Source organism: Echinococcus granulosus, assembly GCF_000524195.1.
Source record: "Echinococcus granulosus chromosome Unknown EG_S00013, whole genome shotgun sequence".
Taxonomy (NCBI): Eukaryota; Metazoa; Platyhelminthes; class Cestoda; order Cyclophyllidea; family Taeniidae; genus Echinococcus; species Echinococcus granulosus.
Window position 1 is genome coordinate 231064 of NW_020170393.1, and position 19466 is coordinate 250529.

Below are 19466 nucleotides of genomic sequence, written 5' to 3' on the forward strand. Positions count from 1 at the left end.
AGCAAGCAGCAGATTATCCCCTTTGCTCAAATTCTGGAAGCACTGCGACCCCGAGCCCCGTCAACCAATGACAACCAAACACCTGGCAAAACCACATTACAAAACGGGAACCCACACAACCGCACGCACCCCTCTACACCCAGTGAGTAATCACAGTGCTGATGGCCAGTCCACCCAATCAAGTTCACAATCACAATTCGTTCGCTTGCGGGGATTCTGTCGCAGACCCCACTCTAGCCTACATGTTGCGCCACCCAACCATCCCCACCGCGAGTTGAAACCTGATGAAGTCAGGAGCACGACAGGAGCCCAGAGATGTCTCACCCTAGATGCCAAATCCTACCAACGGATGAATCGAACACAAGTCACCACAAATCCCATTAGGTCGGACACGTATTTGAAAAAATTAACCGCCTAACCGACGCGAGTGAACATGGTGTTTCAACGAGGTAATGAGGAACTAAGTGCTCCTGGTAACCCCACGTTTTGAAAGAAAGACGTATGATAAATTGGGGAAACACCTTGACTTAATATGCCCCAGAGAATGAATGAGGGACGCCAAAATTTTATTATCAAACTGAGCAAGAAAATGATTAAGGCACGAAAATAAATGGCATGTGACGATCATCCATAGATGGATCTAGCGTATCTGGAAGGCGGTCGACGTCACCTGGGGATCATACCTCAACTCCAGGAGTTGCAACCTAGAAACAGCACATGAGATAAATGCGATGGACTCGCCTCTCGGTCTTGTTATGAAAGTAGCCCGTCAGTTCTCCTGTTGACTTTTGCAGGCATATGTAGTAGAAGCCAGTGGACGGTTTTTTACCAGAAGTTCTGTTTGGATCTGGTAAAATAAACTTCTCTTTCCATCGCATGTACACGTGATCAAAGTTCTCCAATTGGGAGTAGTCAAAGTTATCTCTGTAGTAGTTGGGAAAACGCGCCATCACATTGAGCTCGTTCTTCCGAAGAAGAATGCATAGTAAGAGGAAAACACCCTTACCCAGTGGTTCGTGTCTGTTTCAACCGAGGCACCCCACTTTCCTGTGATAAAAGGAAACAGTCGACTTATAATTTCTCCATTGAAAAACGACGTCACTGCCTTCCCATCTCCTCCATTTTCGAAGGTCTCTGAGTCATTGTTGGCCTTGTCGACCTTTAAAAATCCGCAAAGAGTTTTTGCCGCCAGATCCACGGTCTAAAACCAATCAGTTTAATAACTGAAGCGCCTACCAGAAAACTGACATCAACGGCATGTTTTTTACATCGTGATATTTGGGAACCGACGAAGTGTGCACCTGGATGGATGCATGACGTGTTCACGGTGTTAGTGGGGAAGAAGGGACACGGCCCAAGATCCACCCAACTAGAAACCATGTTCGAGGGATTCATTCTAAAGCCAGTGAAATAAGTGGAAATTATGCTTCAGGAAATCCTCAGCCTAGACCAAATTCATGCACAAAAGGAGCTGGGTCGACAAAGGTCAACCAACCCAAATCTCCCTCGTTCAGACCTTTTACTTCTAATCAAGGGACTCACCGGATTTGCAGGAGACACCTAAAAAGGGTAACAAGGCATGCGTGAGAAACATGGAACTAATTACCTCCATAATAAGCTAAATCGGTTCCATCAGAGAAATAGCAATATCGCACTGGAATTCGCCAGCACGCAAATAACAGCATTGCTGTCAAATTCCTCGAATTCGCCTTTATCTCATCGCGTGGATAAATAGGTCACTCAGTATTAATCACCTACAGAGATGCATGGGAAGGACACAGACATCCACTTGTCAAAAGGAAATCTTTTCACCGGTAAAAAATGTTAGGACAGATTTTTGGTACCAGAGGGCCTCAGTGCAGGTGAAAATAAGGAGGGAAGTATAAAGCAGGAATTGCATCGAAAGCATTCGAATAATGCAAAACCATATTTTCTTCGGAATAAGATGACCTCGGCCATCTTCAATATGAAAGGCAGCAATAGAGTAAAAGGCAGTGATACAAGAGTGGAAATCCCTGAGAGTAAACCCAAATGGCGACTTTACTCAGCTTTATTTGCTAAAACTGCACGAGAATACAAAATGCGCAGTTCCTACAACCTACAACCTAAGAATTGACCATAACAATCTGAAACCGTAACCACTCGCAAAGCAAATAAGTTATCTGCAAAGAGTAAAAGGACAAGTGCGATCCCACTTAAAATATGAATGACACCAAGCCATACTGCCCAAATAAAGGCGACACTACCACACACCTACCAAAGACGCGCCAGCAGCCATCTATGCAAAGATTAAGGGCTGCAAAAATTGAGGTATTAAAGCAATACTTTTCAGTAAACAAAATACAACCATGGGCTTTTCTTACAACCTAATTAGGTGCTCCGACTTAAATGCACCCAGTCATTTACTTGAAAAAGTGTTAAGCAGATTTTATTGATAAGAAGGCGGAAATGAACAGTTGGTTTGAAAAAGCACACACGTAAGGCATAATAAAATTGTAATACGGGAACTCGTAATCAATAGAATTTTTACTTCCTTACAAACTGTTTGATAAATTAGCAGATAGTCTAACTCCGCTAACTCTTAAATAGCCCACTTTGTGTTCTTTCAACGCGACATTCCAACCATGTCTATGTCTCTCCAAACATTCTATGTGCCGATAATAGGCCCTTTTATCATGTAATATGCCTTATTACTGATCTAGAATGCCAAGGGACATCATATTCATGTTGATATTAAAGCAGGCATAACACAGGGAAAAACAGCCATAAATCCGTTGACGGCCTACCAGATGATGGCGCTATGGAAGAAGGCCATTTACCGTTGATAGATATGGCTGTTCAGCCCCATTACACAGAGACAAGTCGGTATGTCCCCATATTGTAAAAGTCGTTGTCAACCCCAAAGGCAAGCTATTGCAATATTCATGTTGTTTTAATGCTCTTTTCAGAGAGGAGGCGGGGGTACGATTCTATAGCGTCCCGCGACTCCCTGAAGATGAGAGAGGCCAAAATACTCAGGCAAAATATATATTCAGCACAGAGAAGGTGTTTCGGCTGCTGGTGTGGCCCGAAGGCCAGCCCACCCAGCGAGAAGCAAGAAGGCTAATTCAAAGTGCAAAAGTGGCACCCCACCAATACCGAGGGATAAACGACCATCGCGTTACAATTCGAACCTCGTGACAGAGTCGACGTCCTGCAAGCCTGAGAGCGGTTACTGATCCTTACTCTCCTAAACTATGTACTAGTTGTAGCTTCCCGAGACTCCCTGACGACGAAAGAAGACAAAATATTCGGGCAGAATATATATTCAGCGCAGAAAAGGTGCCTGGGCTATTGGCATGGCCCAAAAGGCCAGCTCACCCAGCGACGGGCTAGGAAGCTAATTCAAGATCCAAAAGCGGCGCCTCAGCAGAACCGAGGGATAAACCACTATCGTATTACACTAGTTTTCCCTACTCACTATCTCAACAAATATGTCAAAATTAAACCAATCTGGATGTTCTAAGAATATGAGGAACAGGGGAAAGGAGACCCACGAGCCTCATTCTACATTATTGTATGTCACCAAGAAAATCTCTTAACGTCACCACTTGAATTCATACTATCCTCTTTCTAATATTACTATTAGGCAAATGCAACTGCAAAGGTCTGCAACCATGCAGAACATAGTTTCGGAAGAGCATCCTTTAATCTTTAATACTTCAAACTCACATCGATTAGTCTCAATATATTCAGCCTTACAGGGAGTACTTTATTTAGAAGCCTTCGCCATGCCTATACCACTTTTCATTAGAAATGAGCAATACATTTCAATTGGTAGGAAAAAACCATGAATTTTAAACTGGAACTCACTGTCAGCTACACACCGCAGAAAAATCCATTGTGGTAGGACCAGAAGGGTGGCCACAAGGGCAGTCAGAAACTATGCTTGGAAAATGATAGCGTGCAGACATTTGAAGCTGTTTGGATGTCATTCTCTAAGTTAGTAATGCATGTAATTTTGACTTTTGATTCTCTTTTTAAGCCATCCCATACACGGACAATAGACCATTCTGTTAAATTAGGATATCTTATTACAGTTTCACAAAGGGCCCCGGCTGCCGCGTTCAAAATGTTTGACAAAATAGCATACGAAACCTTGATTAGCTTTAAGAAGAAAAAATAAAATTGCAGCCTTGGCAAGAGATTAAACCGAATTCATATTGGCTGTATAAGCACAAACTTACCGGTTTATACTATATTCGAATATATGAATATTTAGAGTAGCTAACGCCTTTGGCAAATGTATGTAATATGCAGGCTGATGTGTTATAAATGATACGCCGACAAGACGATTTTGTTATTTGAGTAACAATTTTGAAGACAAATATGCGGAGAATTTATCTTTATAGTGCAACTAAGTAAGGCTGTTTTAGTTCCCGAACAGTTGCCATTATCAGCTATTATACGACTGCAAAACACCGACTAAACTTTGAATTATAATCAAGTACACTTTCCATGGGACTAATTAAGTCAAAAACACCACCTGACCTATTTGTTACTTATAGTGAACCGAGTTTAATCTAGGTCGGCGTTCCCTCATTTCAAATTATGAAGGGTATAGGTGGGGGTGCGGCTAGAATCGAGCAAACGTTTTTAGATGAGGACGTGCCTCATTGTTTGGACTGCAACTTTCCACGAGTTCTCCAGCAGAATGCAATTGATGGTATATTTATTTAAGGAATCGTATTTGCCTTGTAGGCAATTGTTTGTCACTTTTAACGTTTAGTGACTTTAAAGAGTTGGGTTTGACAAAAGCTGATGTGAGGTAATTCTTGTTTTCAGTCACGTCTTTTAGCGTCCTTCATGATATTTATTGCAGAGGTCTAGAATCCAATAACATTCTACTCGCTTCGCTAATTCAAGAAGAGAAGAAACCCACTGACAACTCTTGTTTCACTCATGTGTAGCACAAAATTTCTTATATCGGTTTTGTTATTGTGAATTTTTGGCATGAATACATAATTTAGCTTTCTCTATTCGTTTTTCTTGACCACATTCAATGAACTAAGCTTAACGTATTGGATTCATTTGTAGGTAAATCGCTGAATTCTCTCTACCTAAAATGAAGCCAGTGTTCAAAATTGGTGAACGTGGTCTACCAGTTTCGATGGAGCTCCATAGAGTGAATCGTTCAAGGCTTTGCGAACGACTTCGAACCCTCTGGTCGACTGGCGCTGCTCCAACACAGGCCTTAGACGGCGTGTATGTCCTCCTCCAGGGTGGGTCTGATGTGCTTCATGGAGGCTCTGATGTAGAGCTCGTTTTCCGGCAGGTATTAATCTGCTTTGCACATAAATGTGCTTTATTAAAAATCCTATTATTCCTACTTCCCCATATCTTGCAGGAATCTTATTTCCACTGGACTTTTGGAGGCCTGGCATCGAACTGGTATGGCGCTATTGAAGTCGCCACGCAACGCGCCATCTTGTTTATTCCACAAATTTCAGAAGCTAGAGCCGTCTACATGGGGGAGGTTCCATCCTTGAGCGATATAATTATGCGATATGGTGTGAATGAGGCGTATTATGCACATGAAGTGAGTACTTAAGTCACTGATTTTTTAGCCTCGTCACTACTACAGAATTTAAAACTAGATGGATTGCGGTCACCATCCAAGTGCTTACACCTCTATATCAATGGGGGTAGCAGTATGTGCCCCAGTCGTATTCAATTATTTAGTAATATGGGCAATCTTAAAGCCTTCGTTATGGTTTGTAGGAAAGATACTCCGTCCTTTCATACTTCTTGTACTTTCGTATTTTAGATTGAGAGATACTTCTGTAAAAAAAAGCCGAGTCTGCTTTTGACTTTGGTAAGTTTATAACTTTAAACCTACAAATAGCATTTTACTATTCTTTGTTTTTAAACACTTTTTCCAAAGTGCCTTCACATGTTTGCCTTATTGAGTGGGGTTATTCAACCATTTAAATTTTTTTGCATAGCACGGACTTAATACGGACAGCGGCCAGTACACTGTGGAGGCGTTGTTTGATGGGATTGAAAAGTGTGTTATTATCTCATTTATTTCATTTCTTCCATTGCTGAATTGTATCTCGAATATTTTCATCTAACGGAGGGTTCCAAGTTGATTGGTGCTTTGTATCTCTTTTTTAGTCGGCGTCACCTTTTACGTGGAGAGTTGTCAAAAATGCAAACTTAAATGCAAACAATATGAACCATAAAACCATATTTTTAGTCATAAAACAACTGCGTTGTCCTAATGGGGCTTGTGTTTGTTACACTTTAGGTTCAAAGTTGAAAATAGCATTCTCCATCATGAGATGGCCGAATGGTAAGTCACATAACTTGGAATAGATTTAAATTTTCCTTGCTGTTTCATCATACTCAGAACCCTTTTCTCCTTAATCCTTTTTTTAACTCTTGACAATTAGCAGTACTTGAGTGCCTCAAGTTTGCGCACTGCTGCTTGAAGTTGCCTATTAGAAAACCTGTTCGTTTTTTATTTTGTTCACCTCTCCCACTGTGAAAAACATAACTTTTGTTTACTACAGTGATGTATGCCCTGATTTAATGTTTACCTCTCTTTACGGACTTGTTGAGAGTGTGTCCCCCCATCGGCGGTTGGTCCATCGTAAACATTACGATAAAAAACCACTTAACGATACGCAAATGTGTTGCACTGTTAACCCTTTTAAGCACAGGGAATTACAACTTAGTCACATTTGCGAAGGTTACACTAAATATTTTTTCCATACTATTTACCTCGTAATGTCTGCGCCTTTGGACTGCCTTATAATCTAATGGATTTGTGGTGTTGAATTTTTTTTCAATAATCCATCAAACCCTTTCGCTTCACCCTGATAAAAAGGTGCCAACGTTGCCTTGGTTTGAACGTGGTATCGAATTCTCCTCCGAAATTCATTTTTTTAGTAATGGAGTATTCCTCTGATTGTTTTTTTTCCACTCAGACGTGCTCATTTCAGTCATGTGGCTCCCTACTAACTTCGACTGCCTCCTCCTTATTTTGCAGCTACTCTATATAGCAATTGGCAAAACCGCATCGGTGATAGCACACGTTACTTCGTTGTTTTTGCAGCCACTCGTTCTACCTCAAATTCAAAATGTACCTTCCCTTTGTCTGCATAACTTACAATTGAAATAACGTTAAATTTGTCGACTGAGCTTTGTTTATTACTCACAGGTCGAGCATACACCTACCCGCATTTCTTAAGTAATTGCTTTACTGTAGTCGCCTGACCAAGAGTCCACTGGAGCTGGAGGTGATTCGCTACGCAGTGTCGATGAGCTCGGCAGCACATCGTCACCTTATGCGGAAGGTGAAACCTGGTATGTATCAATTTCAAGCGGAGAGCATCTTCCAGCACTACTGCTATTTCTACGGTGGCATGCGCCACGTTGCCTACACTTGCATCGCCGCCACGTAGGTGACTCCTCTTTTCGCGACGAAATAAGTGGATCAAGCACAGGTAGCGCGTAAACTTACTTGCTTCCTGTGTCAACATCCAAGACACCGGAACTTAGGCTGGCGAAGATACCTCATTGAAATGTCTACCACTCAATGACGATCTCTTCTTGCTCCAATAGGCCAAACCACGAGTATTTAGGGGCCATACAATCAGAAGTTTATTTAATTGTGAGAATCTGTCAGTGTTTGAATATACGCCCATGCGCTAGATTGGAACAGGTAGTAGACTTATCCATCGTGCTTTTATCCACTTCCATGAGACGTGCCCCAAGCTCTTGATTCCTTTTGGCAGAGGTTGTGACTGCGCCGTCCTTCACTATGGTCACGCTGGTGCCCCGAACGACCATCAGATCCGTGACGGGGACATGTGTCTGTTCGACATGGGCGGAGAGTATTACTGCTACTGCTCTGACATCACCTGCTCCTTTCCTGTCAACGGAAAGTTTACGTCTGACCAGCGACTCATTTATGAGGCTGTCCTAGCTGCTGTCCGGTTAGTCTGAAACGGCGTTACTATCATGCCTAAACGATATATCGAACATTTCGTCTATCATCCTAAAGGGCAGTCATAAGTCACCTTCGACCTGGAGTGATTTGGGTAGAGATGCACAAACTGGCCGAGTGGACAATACTGGAACACTTGAAGGCGGGCGGCTTGTTGCAGGGCAGCGTGGAGGCAATGATGTCCGTTCGTCTCGGTGCTACCTTCATGCCGCACGGTCTGGGCCACCTCATGGGTTGTGATGTTCACGATGTCGGAGGATATAACAAGGTGGGTGTGATTACTTGGTAGTCTGGTACACAGGGTAGTTGGCTAGCTTGCAGCGACGGAGCCAACAACCAAATCGGTAGGCGCCTTCTTTGTCCTCACAGCGATAAGCCTCTTTGGTTTACTGCTATTTGATTTGAAAGGGTGCACCCCCAAGACCGACAGAACCGGGTCTCAAGAACCTACGGACTGCACGACACATCCAACCCAACATGGTGCTGACCGTTGAGCCTGGCTGTTACTTCATCAGGCGTCTCATTAAACAGGCCCAGTCTTCACCAGAGCTCAGCCAATTTCTGGTGCCTAGAGCAATCGATCGGTTCGCCGATTTCGGTGGGGTACGTAAGCCCTCCTTCGGTAAAACGATGACATGGTTTCACCCCCTAGGTTAGGATTGAGGAGGACGTCCTGATTACGGACGACGGCTGCGAGGTGCTCTCCGACGTTCCACGAACGGTGGAGGAGATAGAAAGCTGGATGTCTCAGAAATCGGACGGATACAACGCCCTGACGTAGAGACCCCAACCTCTGTACACGTCACGGGTGGCCGAAATAAACGATTTCAAAAACGGTAAATCGTCTCACCCGGGGGGACACCAAGCACTGCCAAGAACAGCTCTGAGCCGTGGGAGCCTAGTTTGTATCGAACCCGAACGATAGAAAAGGGACACCCCCGCTAGATAAACAGCGCAACGCCCCCGGGCACGAGAGGTGTGATTGTAGCTTCACAGGCGCACGCCCGTGGAGGCCCAATCTTGGAATGTTTATTGACAGTAGTCGTAAAAACGATCTGAAAGCAGACATTCCAGAGTATTCACCCCAATAAACTCATAAGGACTAGGCTTGAAAGAGCACTTTATTGGTTCCAGGAATAACTTGGTTCTCTTCGGTCGCATGTTCTTGATGATTTGAAGGGTAGACGTAGGCATATGATGACCATCGATGATCCTGTTTCGCTGCGTTGGAAAAGACAAAGTTAGTTAAGAGGTATCAGTTCGAGAAAGATCAACAGGAAGCAGACGGCTCTTCATAGCATCATAATAGTGCACCATTCCAAAAGAAAAGGGAACACACCGTTTTATCTGCGACCATGACTTGGAAGGTTCGGGGGTCATTGAGTCCTGCGCAGGTACGCCTTTCTCAAACTCGGGGCCACACCAACCTATTTCGGAGCTTGCCAATCTTTCGAACACACTGGATGTACTTGAGAGCGAGAGCACCACAGCTTACAAAATTTCCCTAACAAACTTGTAGGAATAGACGCATAATATTAACGGCGGGGAACGCCTGTACAAGGCCCATCGGTAAGAACGAAGTTCTGGGGAGTAATGCGAGCAATAATGGCCACTGCTCCAGCGTGAGCACTGTGAGTGGTGAGTGCGAAAAAACAATGCTCAACAAAATTACTGCAGAGCCATCTTAAGAGAGATTAAGAACACAAAGGGTAAGCATGGGAGAAGCTTAAGACGGCGCCGTAAAACACGGGACGAGTTTAAACAAATCATCATTGTTCCTTCTAGCTCAAAAAATTATAGGATAAGGAATTTGCCATTTAAAAATTAAAAATGCCAAACTGCAAAAATCAAGCGCTGCCAACGTATTTATTTTTTACCAAAATAAGCTAACTATGGTTTAGCTAATGTTGAAGCATTGGAGGTAAGTACGTCTTGTAAGTATTGTGATTTTCTCTAACAGATGATTGACTAGCTTTTTGTAGGGTTTTAAAACTTTCTGTAGACGAAAGAAGACAAAATACTTGGGCAGAATATATATTCAGCGCAGAGAAGGTGTCTGGGCTATTGGCATGGCCCGAAAGGCCAGCCCGCCCAGCGGGGTAAAGGGGGCTAATTTTAAGTACAAAAGTAGGGTCGCACCAATACCGGGAAATAAACTACTGTCGCACTGCACCTTTCACCTAAAAAAGCTATTATAGAATCAGAACCGAGTTTTGCTTTACCACCAAGCGTAGCCCGCTACCCTTTCCCAAATAATCACGTCATAGGGCTCTTTTAGTTGCAGTAGTAGAAACGAGTTATTTAAGATGAATATTGTAGGGCATGCTGGTGGGATGTGAAAGGCGTTAATTAGTAATAATAACGCTTATGGTTGGTAAAAGTACCAGTAGTAGGGGAATAAATGACACGGCTAAAACAGGATTAGACTGGCGTCTATTTTTAATAAGGCATGTATAATTTGGCAAATCATGGGCATAGCACTTTAACATTTTTTGATGCCCGTAAGAATTGCGCAAATCATTACTGTTCATTTTGACTATTTTTTCTCTAGGCCATCAGTTCTAAGAAATTTTTCAAAACCAAATGCTAAGTTTGCAAAGTTATTAAAATAGACTTATCACAGCAATTATTTGAAGTGAACAGCGCCTAAATTATTAATGATTGAGGTAGAGGCGAATAAACAAACGGGGATGTGGCGCTGACTTCGTCTTCGTTTGGCTGTATTGTATTTTGTTCTTTGAATGGACGCTGTAAAGAGTGCAATTTTACATGATACAAATGAGCTCTTACAGGCTATCTAGTATGTGTTAACCATGAAACCAAGTCTTTTAGTGGTCAGCCCGTTGATCGAGCCATAGTCAATACTTATGCCGACCAACTAATAAAAACGATTACACCTCGTTCGAGCTCACAGGTTTTTCTTATAAATTATGTAAATGCTGCTTTAGAAGAATGTTGAACAAGCGAAGAAAGTACTTCTTGACGGCAATCCTGGTGGAAAGGCATTTCTAGCGAAGTATAATGAACTTAAACTGAAGAAGTACCTCGTTATAAAATATTCCTAATTGTTAGTATTCGAGAATTGGATCCTCTTGTTTATCTTCTTGGAAAAATTAAATGCGACCCTGAGCTACTGAGATTGCTCCATAATTCAGACAAAGAATGTAACGATATCTCTGACGGTTCTGATTACGAGGTCGGTTCTCCCTCTCTTATCTGTTCATCTATTTTTAAATGTTCAATCACCAAGGCTGTTTTACTCTTTTGAATTTCGATAGTCTTTTGATCAACTGCAAATGCGTATTCAAAACAGCAATACTAATGCGATTTTGGGTCCTCTGCGTCCTGGAGATTTTACCGGCCTTGAAACGGATGAGAATCTCCAACAATTTCATGAAAATCTTGGGTCCGTCAGAGATCCCCAGCAGCTTCCTCACTACTACGCCACTTATGCTACTGCCGATAGGACTGAGGTGACCAAGTCGACACTGAAGCCTAAAGAGAGTGGCTCAGAGTATCGTAAGGCTTTGCGTCAATTTCCACAGTGGATGTACGAAGTGTTCTACCTATCATCAGATTTTCTTCCGGAAAATCTTTTCACGTCAAAGGTACGACCACGATGCAGTTGCTTATTTACTTCCCAAATAATGGGGTCTTTTGTGGAAATGGTAATATTTTTGAGTTGTTTTTAAAGAAGCAAACCACAGTTATTGGTTTTCTACGAATATTTACTGTGTTCGTATTCTTTTCAGACACCTTCGATTCTTCCACTTGAAACGTTACCGTTAAATGTTCAAGAGAAGCTCATTGTGCAGGATCTCTTAGCTTGTTTGCAGGTATGTCATATTTCTCTATTTTATTCTTTTTAAACCAATTTTTAATAAGCCGTTTCATAGGGCAGTGACGGGGTTTACGTTAAAGCCCTCAAGATAAAAGATCCTCACGCGGTTCGGAACTTCGCGATTGATGAAAAAATGCGTAAGAATAGTTTATAGGTCTTTTTTTTTTCATTTACTTAGGAACTAAAATGAGCTGCTCTCTTGCAGATCCGTCTCTTGTGGACACGGTGAACAAAGTTGTTCCCATGATTTCGCAATATTCACTCATTGTCCGGTTTATTGAGGGTGAGCATTGTCGAAGTATTCCGATCAACCTGCGATGGTTAACCTCTTTTGTGTTTTATATTACACAAATTCGAATTCCATTATCTACTTCGTCAGTTGGCTGATTATTCCATTTAAGTTATGCATTACATTGACGTTTTCTTTTCATACCAATTAAGGCATATACAGTTGGTAGAATTTTATCAAACAGATTTTGATCGAATTCTCTTACTCTTTGAATTATTATTGCTGAAGTGTAGGGCAAAACAGCAACCCTTTTATGAGTGAGATGCCATATATTAGACACGCGTCTGTCCCAATGTGGTGTTTTAGACTCCAATATGTATTGGTTTTAGAAAAGTCGCGCTACGAATACGGCCGCGTGAATCAGGCGTTGTGCGAGGCGATGGAGCAGTTTTTGCAAGAGTACTGGAAGCTCCTCTGTCAACTTGAGGCTCAGTACCGTGCCAATCAATTGGGTATTTCACGTCTTCTCCTACTTTTAAAGGTAATTTCAATTTCCAACTTCCACATGTTTCTTTTTTATACCCGGGTATCATTGAAGTTATCTTTGTCGCTTTTATTATGCGTGTGTCTAGGAGACTAGTCATCTCTTCAGTCAGCTTGCCCAATTGGCGACGAACATCAACACTGGTGGTTGTGTGGGCGGTGCCACGCTATCCCTCCTCTACGAGGGTCTCCGCGGTCAGGTCTCGGTGATAAGTCGTGTTCACGACTGCCTGCTCTACCTTCTGCGCTCCGCTTGCCGACCCTTCTTCGACTCTTTAAGCTTCTGGCTTTATCGCGGTTTCCTCCGACCTGACGATGCCGAGAGGGGTGAGTTCTTCATCGTAAAGTCCTCAGCCCTGCCACTACCGAGCCAGGAGAACGATGCGGCTCGGGATTACATCAACTCAGCCTACTATTGGGAACGCAGCTACTCCATTTTATCCACTCAATTGCCGGGTTTTTTGGAATCGCGTGCGGAGAAAGTTTTGGCTACCGGGAAGTATCTCAACGTGGTGCAGCAGTGCGGTTAGTTGTCTCACTTCAATGCTTTTGAAAAAGTACTAATTCCTACTTGGAATCAATTGATTTAGTTTCTTTGTCATTTAGGGCACTTGTTATAGTAGCTTGTCGTTCATACTCCTCGCAAACTTACACATATAGGTAATTTCTTTATCTTCCTTTTTTAACATCGTTTCACGGCTATTTTATCATCCGATTCAATGAATTTCTCCGGTTGTTCAGGCGTACACACTTCGCTTTTAATTTACTACTTGTTCTGTTGCATGCAGACAGTTCGCTACAGTTGGCTGAACCGGAGGACCTGGTCTTCAGTGAAACGGAAAATGATTTTCTTACAAAAATTGACAGAGCCCATGCATTTGCTAGCCGCACTCTGTTGGATTTCATCCTCAAGCAAAAAGATCTCAAAGGCATTCTCAAGTGAGTGTCACTTTTCCTTTTTATGAGATTATCGGGTACTTGCCTAATATCTCCTTCGTCACACACATTTCTCTGTGTGAAAAATTTACTTAAGTTTTGAGGAAGCAGAAATTGAATGGACTGCGTCATTTTTTATCTCCTATGTGGGGGAACGAAAAGTGTTCAGGGACGCATCATTAACATTGCCTCAATTTGTACATACTGTGGTAGACTTGTGTTCATTTTGGCAGTTTTGTTAAATGTATATTTGCCCCCTCCTTTTTAAGAAATTATTAGGTAGCCTAGGTCGGGAGACCGCTTTCCTTTACGCATAGCCGAAATCTTACTTTTCCTGATGCACTGAAACGCGTGCACACACGCGAGAATACACCATGAGAAGAGGAAATTCTTTTTGCTAAGCTGTTTCACTGATAGGACTCGGTACTATTGGCTAGTAGGTTTGACCGTTTGTTCAAATATGCCTTTTATTCACTCAAGTATTCTGTTACTCGTATAATTTAATCTGTCCTACAGCCTTTACTCAATTTACTTAATCATTTTCGAAACTGTAATGGCTATTGATAATACGAACGGCGCATTAAACAGCGATAATCCCAAAGCATTATTTCAAATAAGTAACTAATTCTATTTTTAGATCTATCAAACGTTATTTTCTACTGGACCAAGGTGATTTCATTGTTCATTTTATGGACACTGCTGCCGCTGAACTGAAGAAACCGATATCCCGTGAGTGTTCTTTTATCCACAGGCGGTTTAAATGCTGGCGGTGACTAATTTCACTATTTTTTTGAACTGCAGAAGTTTCAATCAGCGGGCTCAATTCTCTCCTTGAGTGGGTGCTGCAGACCAGCTCAGCCGCCTGTGACCCCTACAAAGACAACCTCAAGTATGTGACCCCTAATCGAATGTCCCATGTCCACTAAATGCCTTGGTGAAGAGAGAAGGCAATATTTTCATGTATTTGGTAAATTTACTTGATTTCCATCCAACTCTTACAACCCAGATAAACTATTGCGACGCCTGTTGCAGTTTCAAGATTCGCTTGTTTTTGCTATTTTGAGGTGGGACATTCTTTAGAACCGTCATTTGATACATTTTTCGAGCATCTTGGGTGTTGAACTTCCCCGCTGCATTTTTGCAGCTAAAATTCTTCCCTTCACTTTTAGGGTGGTGAGCACAAATTGTGACTTGATCACACAAATGCTGACACTTCATGTCGCTGCCGATGGTAGCAATGGTAAGTTGACTAAGTTTCCACGAACCGTTGTGCTTAAGTATTCTCAGGTTGAAAGTGATATCCTCTTTTGTGGAACTGTTATAAAAGCTCGTCTTTCGATGCCTTTATTCGTAGCATGACTGAGATTGTTTGGACTTAAATACGTTGAATTACAGCTTATGCAGCTTGTTGAGACATGCATTTCGAACGCCTTTTTAGTAAGATTTCTTACCCATGAAATACTCCCCCTGCCACATGGTAGTCGCCGTGATTTCGTAACTCTAGGCAAATTGTTGCTGCCAGGCCGAAGCGTGCATGTATTTGTTACACATAATGTGTATGTTCTGGTCACCTACCTGCGTCCCACGTCGTCTCCACGCTCAACCATTGGGGACCATCAATCTTATCTCTTTACACAGTAGCTGTGACAGTAATCTTGAAGCTTGCCTTTTCGAAATCCTGCTTATGGGACCAATGTAAGCTCATGTGTGGCGTGTGTTGGATTGTATTTTTGTTGTAGTTGACACCATAATTGACATGGATCCAAGCGCGTTGGAGGCCCTCTCGTTGGACTACAAGGTGGAGTGGCCGACAGCCCTGGTCATAAATCGTCCCGTCATCGATCGTTACCAGATGCTCTTTCGACACCTCTTCTACTGCCGTCACGTGGAGCGTCATCTTTCCACGTACGTGCCGCCTGTCCTGGCTGGTTTCTGTGGCACTTGGATCCCTCTCTACTAGAAACTCTTACAAACTGATTCAATGCATGCAACTAAAGCAATTTTAAAACCAAATCTGTCGAGCATGCATATAAAGCTGGTCACTTTGAGCTTTCTTCAATATGCAAGTCCTTATTTTCTATCAAATCAGCAGTTCAGTCTTTCCAGTTTCCATAAAAATATGAAATAAAATTCCATGTAAGAAAAGATGTCGTGGGGAATAGAATCCATTGTTAACCCTTTGATACCTATCCGCAGTCATACCAATTGCTGTACTTAGCATAAAATCAATGCCTCAATGCCTCCCATTTTGAAATAAGACTAAGTTTCAAATCTAGTTATTTTTTTCTGATGGAAATTCAAACGAAAAGAGTGTGAAACCCGGAATTCGCATCTGGTTTCCTCGTCTCCATCCTAAAACATCATTCGGTACCTGTTTTGTCAAGCTTATTCTTCTATGAAAGTGCAGCTTTTGACACCACTGCTGATTTGCCCTCCGCAGGTCCTGGGCTATGCGGAAGGCGGTTCGTCGGGCGACGGCTGCGGGTGCCCTTGCTTTCAATAACGCCTTCATTCTCGGCCAGCGGATGCTCACTTACATCCAGAATCTCCAGTATTACATGACCTTCGAGGTGCTTGAACCCAATTGGCACAGCTTCTTCCAATTCCTCAACAAGGTGAATTTGTACGATCTCCACATTCCCCAAATGTGGATTGTTTTAAATGCCTTTATGAGTTTCCTTGGCCTCAGGAAGTTAGCATGGCAAATCTGATGTGAGCGCGTTGTGGGAGGAAGTGTCATTGCATTAACTAAGGATGGGTATCTTTTCCGACTGCATAACTTACGTCCATTGTTCTTGATTTATTAAACAGTGAACTTAGACCATACAAAGCATGGTTCTCAACCACATTGAGGGCGTGAGTTTTTTTTTTTCAGTCAAATTCACGAAATCGGTAGAGCTGTATTCTCTCATCGTCTTTAGGCGGACAACTTGGACGAGGTGTTGAAGGCGCACGAGCGATGCCTGGAGATCTGTATGGACGACTGTCTACTCACATCACCGGATTTACTGGCACTGGTGGGCAAGTTGAACGCCGTATGCATCCAGTTCGCCAACTGCCTCAATCGCCTGGCTGACGCGAGTCTGGATGACACTCTGGACAGCGTACCGATGAGCACCGCTGCCTCGATGCACCACCGACGCGGGGTTACTACCGACACCGGTGTAGCGGGCGCCGTTTCCGCCTCGCCTTCTTTCACCAACCTTGCACTCACCTCCGCACCTGCGCTGCCCCGCGGTGACCGATGGCGTTGCGGCTCCATGGCCAGCAGCGATGGGGGCAGTCTCTTCAAAGCCGGAGATACCACCACCTCCTCCTCTCTTGCTGGCTCCTCTCTTGATATGCGCAGGCGGGTAAGCGCTCTTCTTGCGTATCCCCTCACCTTCTGAGTTCCCCACTTTGATGAGTTTGATATAAATCATTCCCATTTATGGTGGCACTGCTTCACCCGGATGCTAACTCTAAAGAGTGCAATCATTTATCGCTATTGTTTTATTTTTTTTATTCTTCTCTGTGAAAGACATGGTTCACACTGCAGTGAATGACATCTTGGTCCAATCGGTGTATATAAACGGCAGTATGCTTTGTCTTATATTTTTACTTTTGTTGGTGTTTACAAGATGCGCTATTTCTACTATTTCACAATTACCAAAACGTTTGATTAAGCTAAAATCAAGTAATAGATATCAGTTTTATTTTTGGTTGTAATACAAATCTTTTTATGTAGCGACTTGATAAAGCGTAGGAGGTGTAGTTTCTTCTTTTGGTGTTTTTCTTCCCATTTCTGAGTTATGTAGAAAGCTGCTCCCAATGTTTTTCACTTAAGCTATAACCAAGTGGCAGATGAGCTTAAATTCTGGTAATATACCAGCCAACCCTTATCTTGAAGGTCCGGTTGTGTCCTTAAACAAAGGATATATCTCTGATAAATATGGTATGCTCCAAGTCGCCTAAGTCCGTCTCTACATCATAATTTAACACCACAACGTGGCAAGTCCTCTTGCACTGCACTTTTTCCTCGCTTAAGAAGACGCATAGCTTGCCATCGTCACTCTTTGTGTGCCAATGCCCCATGTCTTAGTCTCTACCACTTCCACCTTTTAGGTTGCAGCCTCGGATCTGGGGAGCATTGGCTCGAACGAGCGTTTCGCCATTGCGGTGGAAGACTTTGGCCTCAAGTTCAACAGCCTCATTGTCGATTTGCTTGTCAAAATTCGTCGACCGGTGGATCGTGAAAGGGACAAATTGCTCAGTCTTGCTGCCAGGTGAGCCAACTGTCACCTCTGTGCCCACCCGCTGGGAGTGGTGGCACTCTCAGTGATCGCTTTGTTCAGACCCATAAGTTTGTCAAAGATTTACTGTATGATGCTACACCAATGAAAACGACCATGCCAACGCAAATGTTGATGCAGCCATAAATACTCGGCGTCCCTAACAGGACTCGAAGCATTGGAAGTGCATGAATAGATACTTGATATTTCCAAGTTCAAGGTCGAGCTCTTTCAACCGAAGGGCAAATGCTACTATCTGCTGCTACTTTGATGAATTTTACAATCACGTGGTTAGAATTATCTCACTTAATCTAGCTATTTCATAGGTGTGCACCCATTTTGATTCACGTGTGCATGCCATATCGTGTAGTAATCCAGTAACTGGGACGGTGATTGAGGCATTTAGGCGACTCGGTGGGGTCATATCCGCTGCAGGTCGACTAATTAACGCTTCCGACTGGGTAGCCATGAGCTCTAAAGATTTGATTCATTTTTTGTCTCACTACAATTTGCTGACTTGAAACGAGTTTCACAAGGCAAAAAAAAATACTGAAGGAACCTCGCCCTTGCCTAACCTTGAATTTTTTTTTACAGTGAGCCTTAGCGAGACATAACTTCGACAAGTTTCCTCGCCAACATCAGGACATTTTTGATAAACCACTTTCTAATTGTTTAGTGACAAGAAAGTCGTGGTGCACGTCATCACGATAGTCGATGAGTGGAGGAAAGACTACTCACCCGTAAGACGGATTTCATGTCCTTTTGAAGATAAGCAAATCTATTGGGAACTTTGCAGTGCAGAGACTTAGCTGCCCAAAGTGTAAAGCTTCCTCAGCTGATTGTAGTATGTTGAGGGAAACATAAGAATCACTGCAGGCAATGTGCCAACTCTTGTTTACCCATACACACGTGCGTGTGTGCGCATATTATTTCAGACTGGATTTCAACGGTTTCTACACACGCTACAGTCTGGACGCAGTGACTCGTGGTAGTGCTGTCGATGGCAGCCTCGGAAGCGGAAGTGGTCTTGGTAGTCTCCCGCGACCGTCAAGCTCGATGGGCAGTTTGGCGACACTAGAGGGTCTCTCCACTGCGCCACCTCGTCGTCTCACTGCAGCGGGGGACGAGGAGAGTGCTCCGCCGCTCGCCACCCCCCAACGACCACGTAAATCGGCGATACCACCACCTCCGCAGCCCCGCGACCGACGCCACACCACGGCTCATCACCTCCCTCCTGCTCCCACCTCCACAATGAGTGAATACTGATCCACCCACCCTCCTCTTTGACATATCATTCCCCTCTGCATCGAATCGGACCGAGATTTACTTTTGTGCACCTTTTTACTACTAGAAAATACGTCTTTGGAATCTGCGTAGACTCTTCTGTACTGAGGAGCTATATCCCGCTTTGAAAAGGAAGCACCCAAGTTACCCTTGAAGGTAGGGCATCAGCCTTAAATTAGCCTATGTTAACAAGGCTAGATCGAAAGGGTCAAAATGCAAGACTGAAATTTTGCGTGACGGCATCCTCAGCTAAAACAGCAACATGCTGCAGCTCAGCTGTAATGATAGGCTCTCAAAAACCGCTGAATCATTGGGACCGATTTGGTCTGTATCTAGGGTTGGAATCCAACGAGAAGTTGTGTCTTCATC

General features: G+C 43.3%; 3 protein-coding genes across 3 annotated transcripts; 2 read left to right on the forward strand and 1 right to left on the reverse strand. All coding sequences in view use genetic code 11, as the record gives it.

The window, feature by feature from the left end:
- Window positions 1-640: 640 nt before the first annotated feature.
- On the reverse strand, window positions 641-1395 carry EGR_02740 (hypothetical protein; the record flags this gene model as incomplete). The annotated part of the gene is made up of 4 exons (XM_024491989.1): window positions 641-704; window positions 787-965; window positions 1007-1201; window positions 1237-1395. The coding sequence occupies 4 exons, from the start codon at window positions 1393-1395 to the stop codon at window positions 641-643; spliced, it is 597 nt and encodes a 198-aa protein (XP_024353483.1).
- A 3709-nt stretch (window positions 1396-5104) lies between these two features.
- Window positions 5105-8774, forward strand: EGR_02741 (Xaa-Pro dipeptidase; the record flags this gene model as incomplete). The annotated part of the gene is made up of 10 exons (XM_024491990.1): window positions 5105-5314; window positions 5387-5578; window positions 5807-5854; window positions 5985-6046; window positions 6290-6334; window positions 7253-7444; window positions 7782-7982; window positions 8051-8261; window positions 8402-8596; window positions 8646-8774. The coding sequence occupies 10 exons, from the start codon at window positions 5105-5107 to the stop codon at window positions 8772-8774; spliced, it is 1485 nt and encodes a 494-aa protein (XP_024353484.1).
- A 1960-nt stretch (window positions 8775-10734) lies between these two features.
- On the forward strand, window positions 10735-19079 carry EGR_02742 (Gamma-tubulin complex component 2; the record flags this gene model as incomplete). Its single annotated transcript, XM_024491991.1, has 19 exons — window positions 10735-10793; window positions 10826-10907; window positions 10942-11033; window positions 11066-11189; window positions 11272-11601; window positions 11746-11829; window positions 11890-11971; window positions 12013-12117; window positions 12453-12604; window positions 12696-13131; window positions 13395-13545; window positions 14180-14271; window positions 14344-14431; window positions 14712-14782; window positions 15282-15447; window positions 15983-16157; window positions 16464-16895; window positions 17647-17807; window positions 18749-19079. The coding sequence occupies 19 exons, from the start codon at window positions 10735-10737 to the stop codon at window positions 19077-19079; spliced, it is 3213 nt and encodes a 1070-aa protein (XP_024353485.1).
- Window positions 19080-19466: the final 387 nt, after the last annotated feature.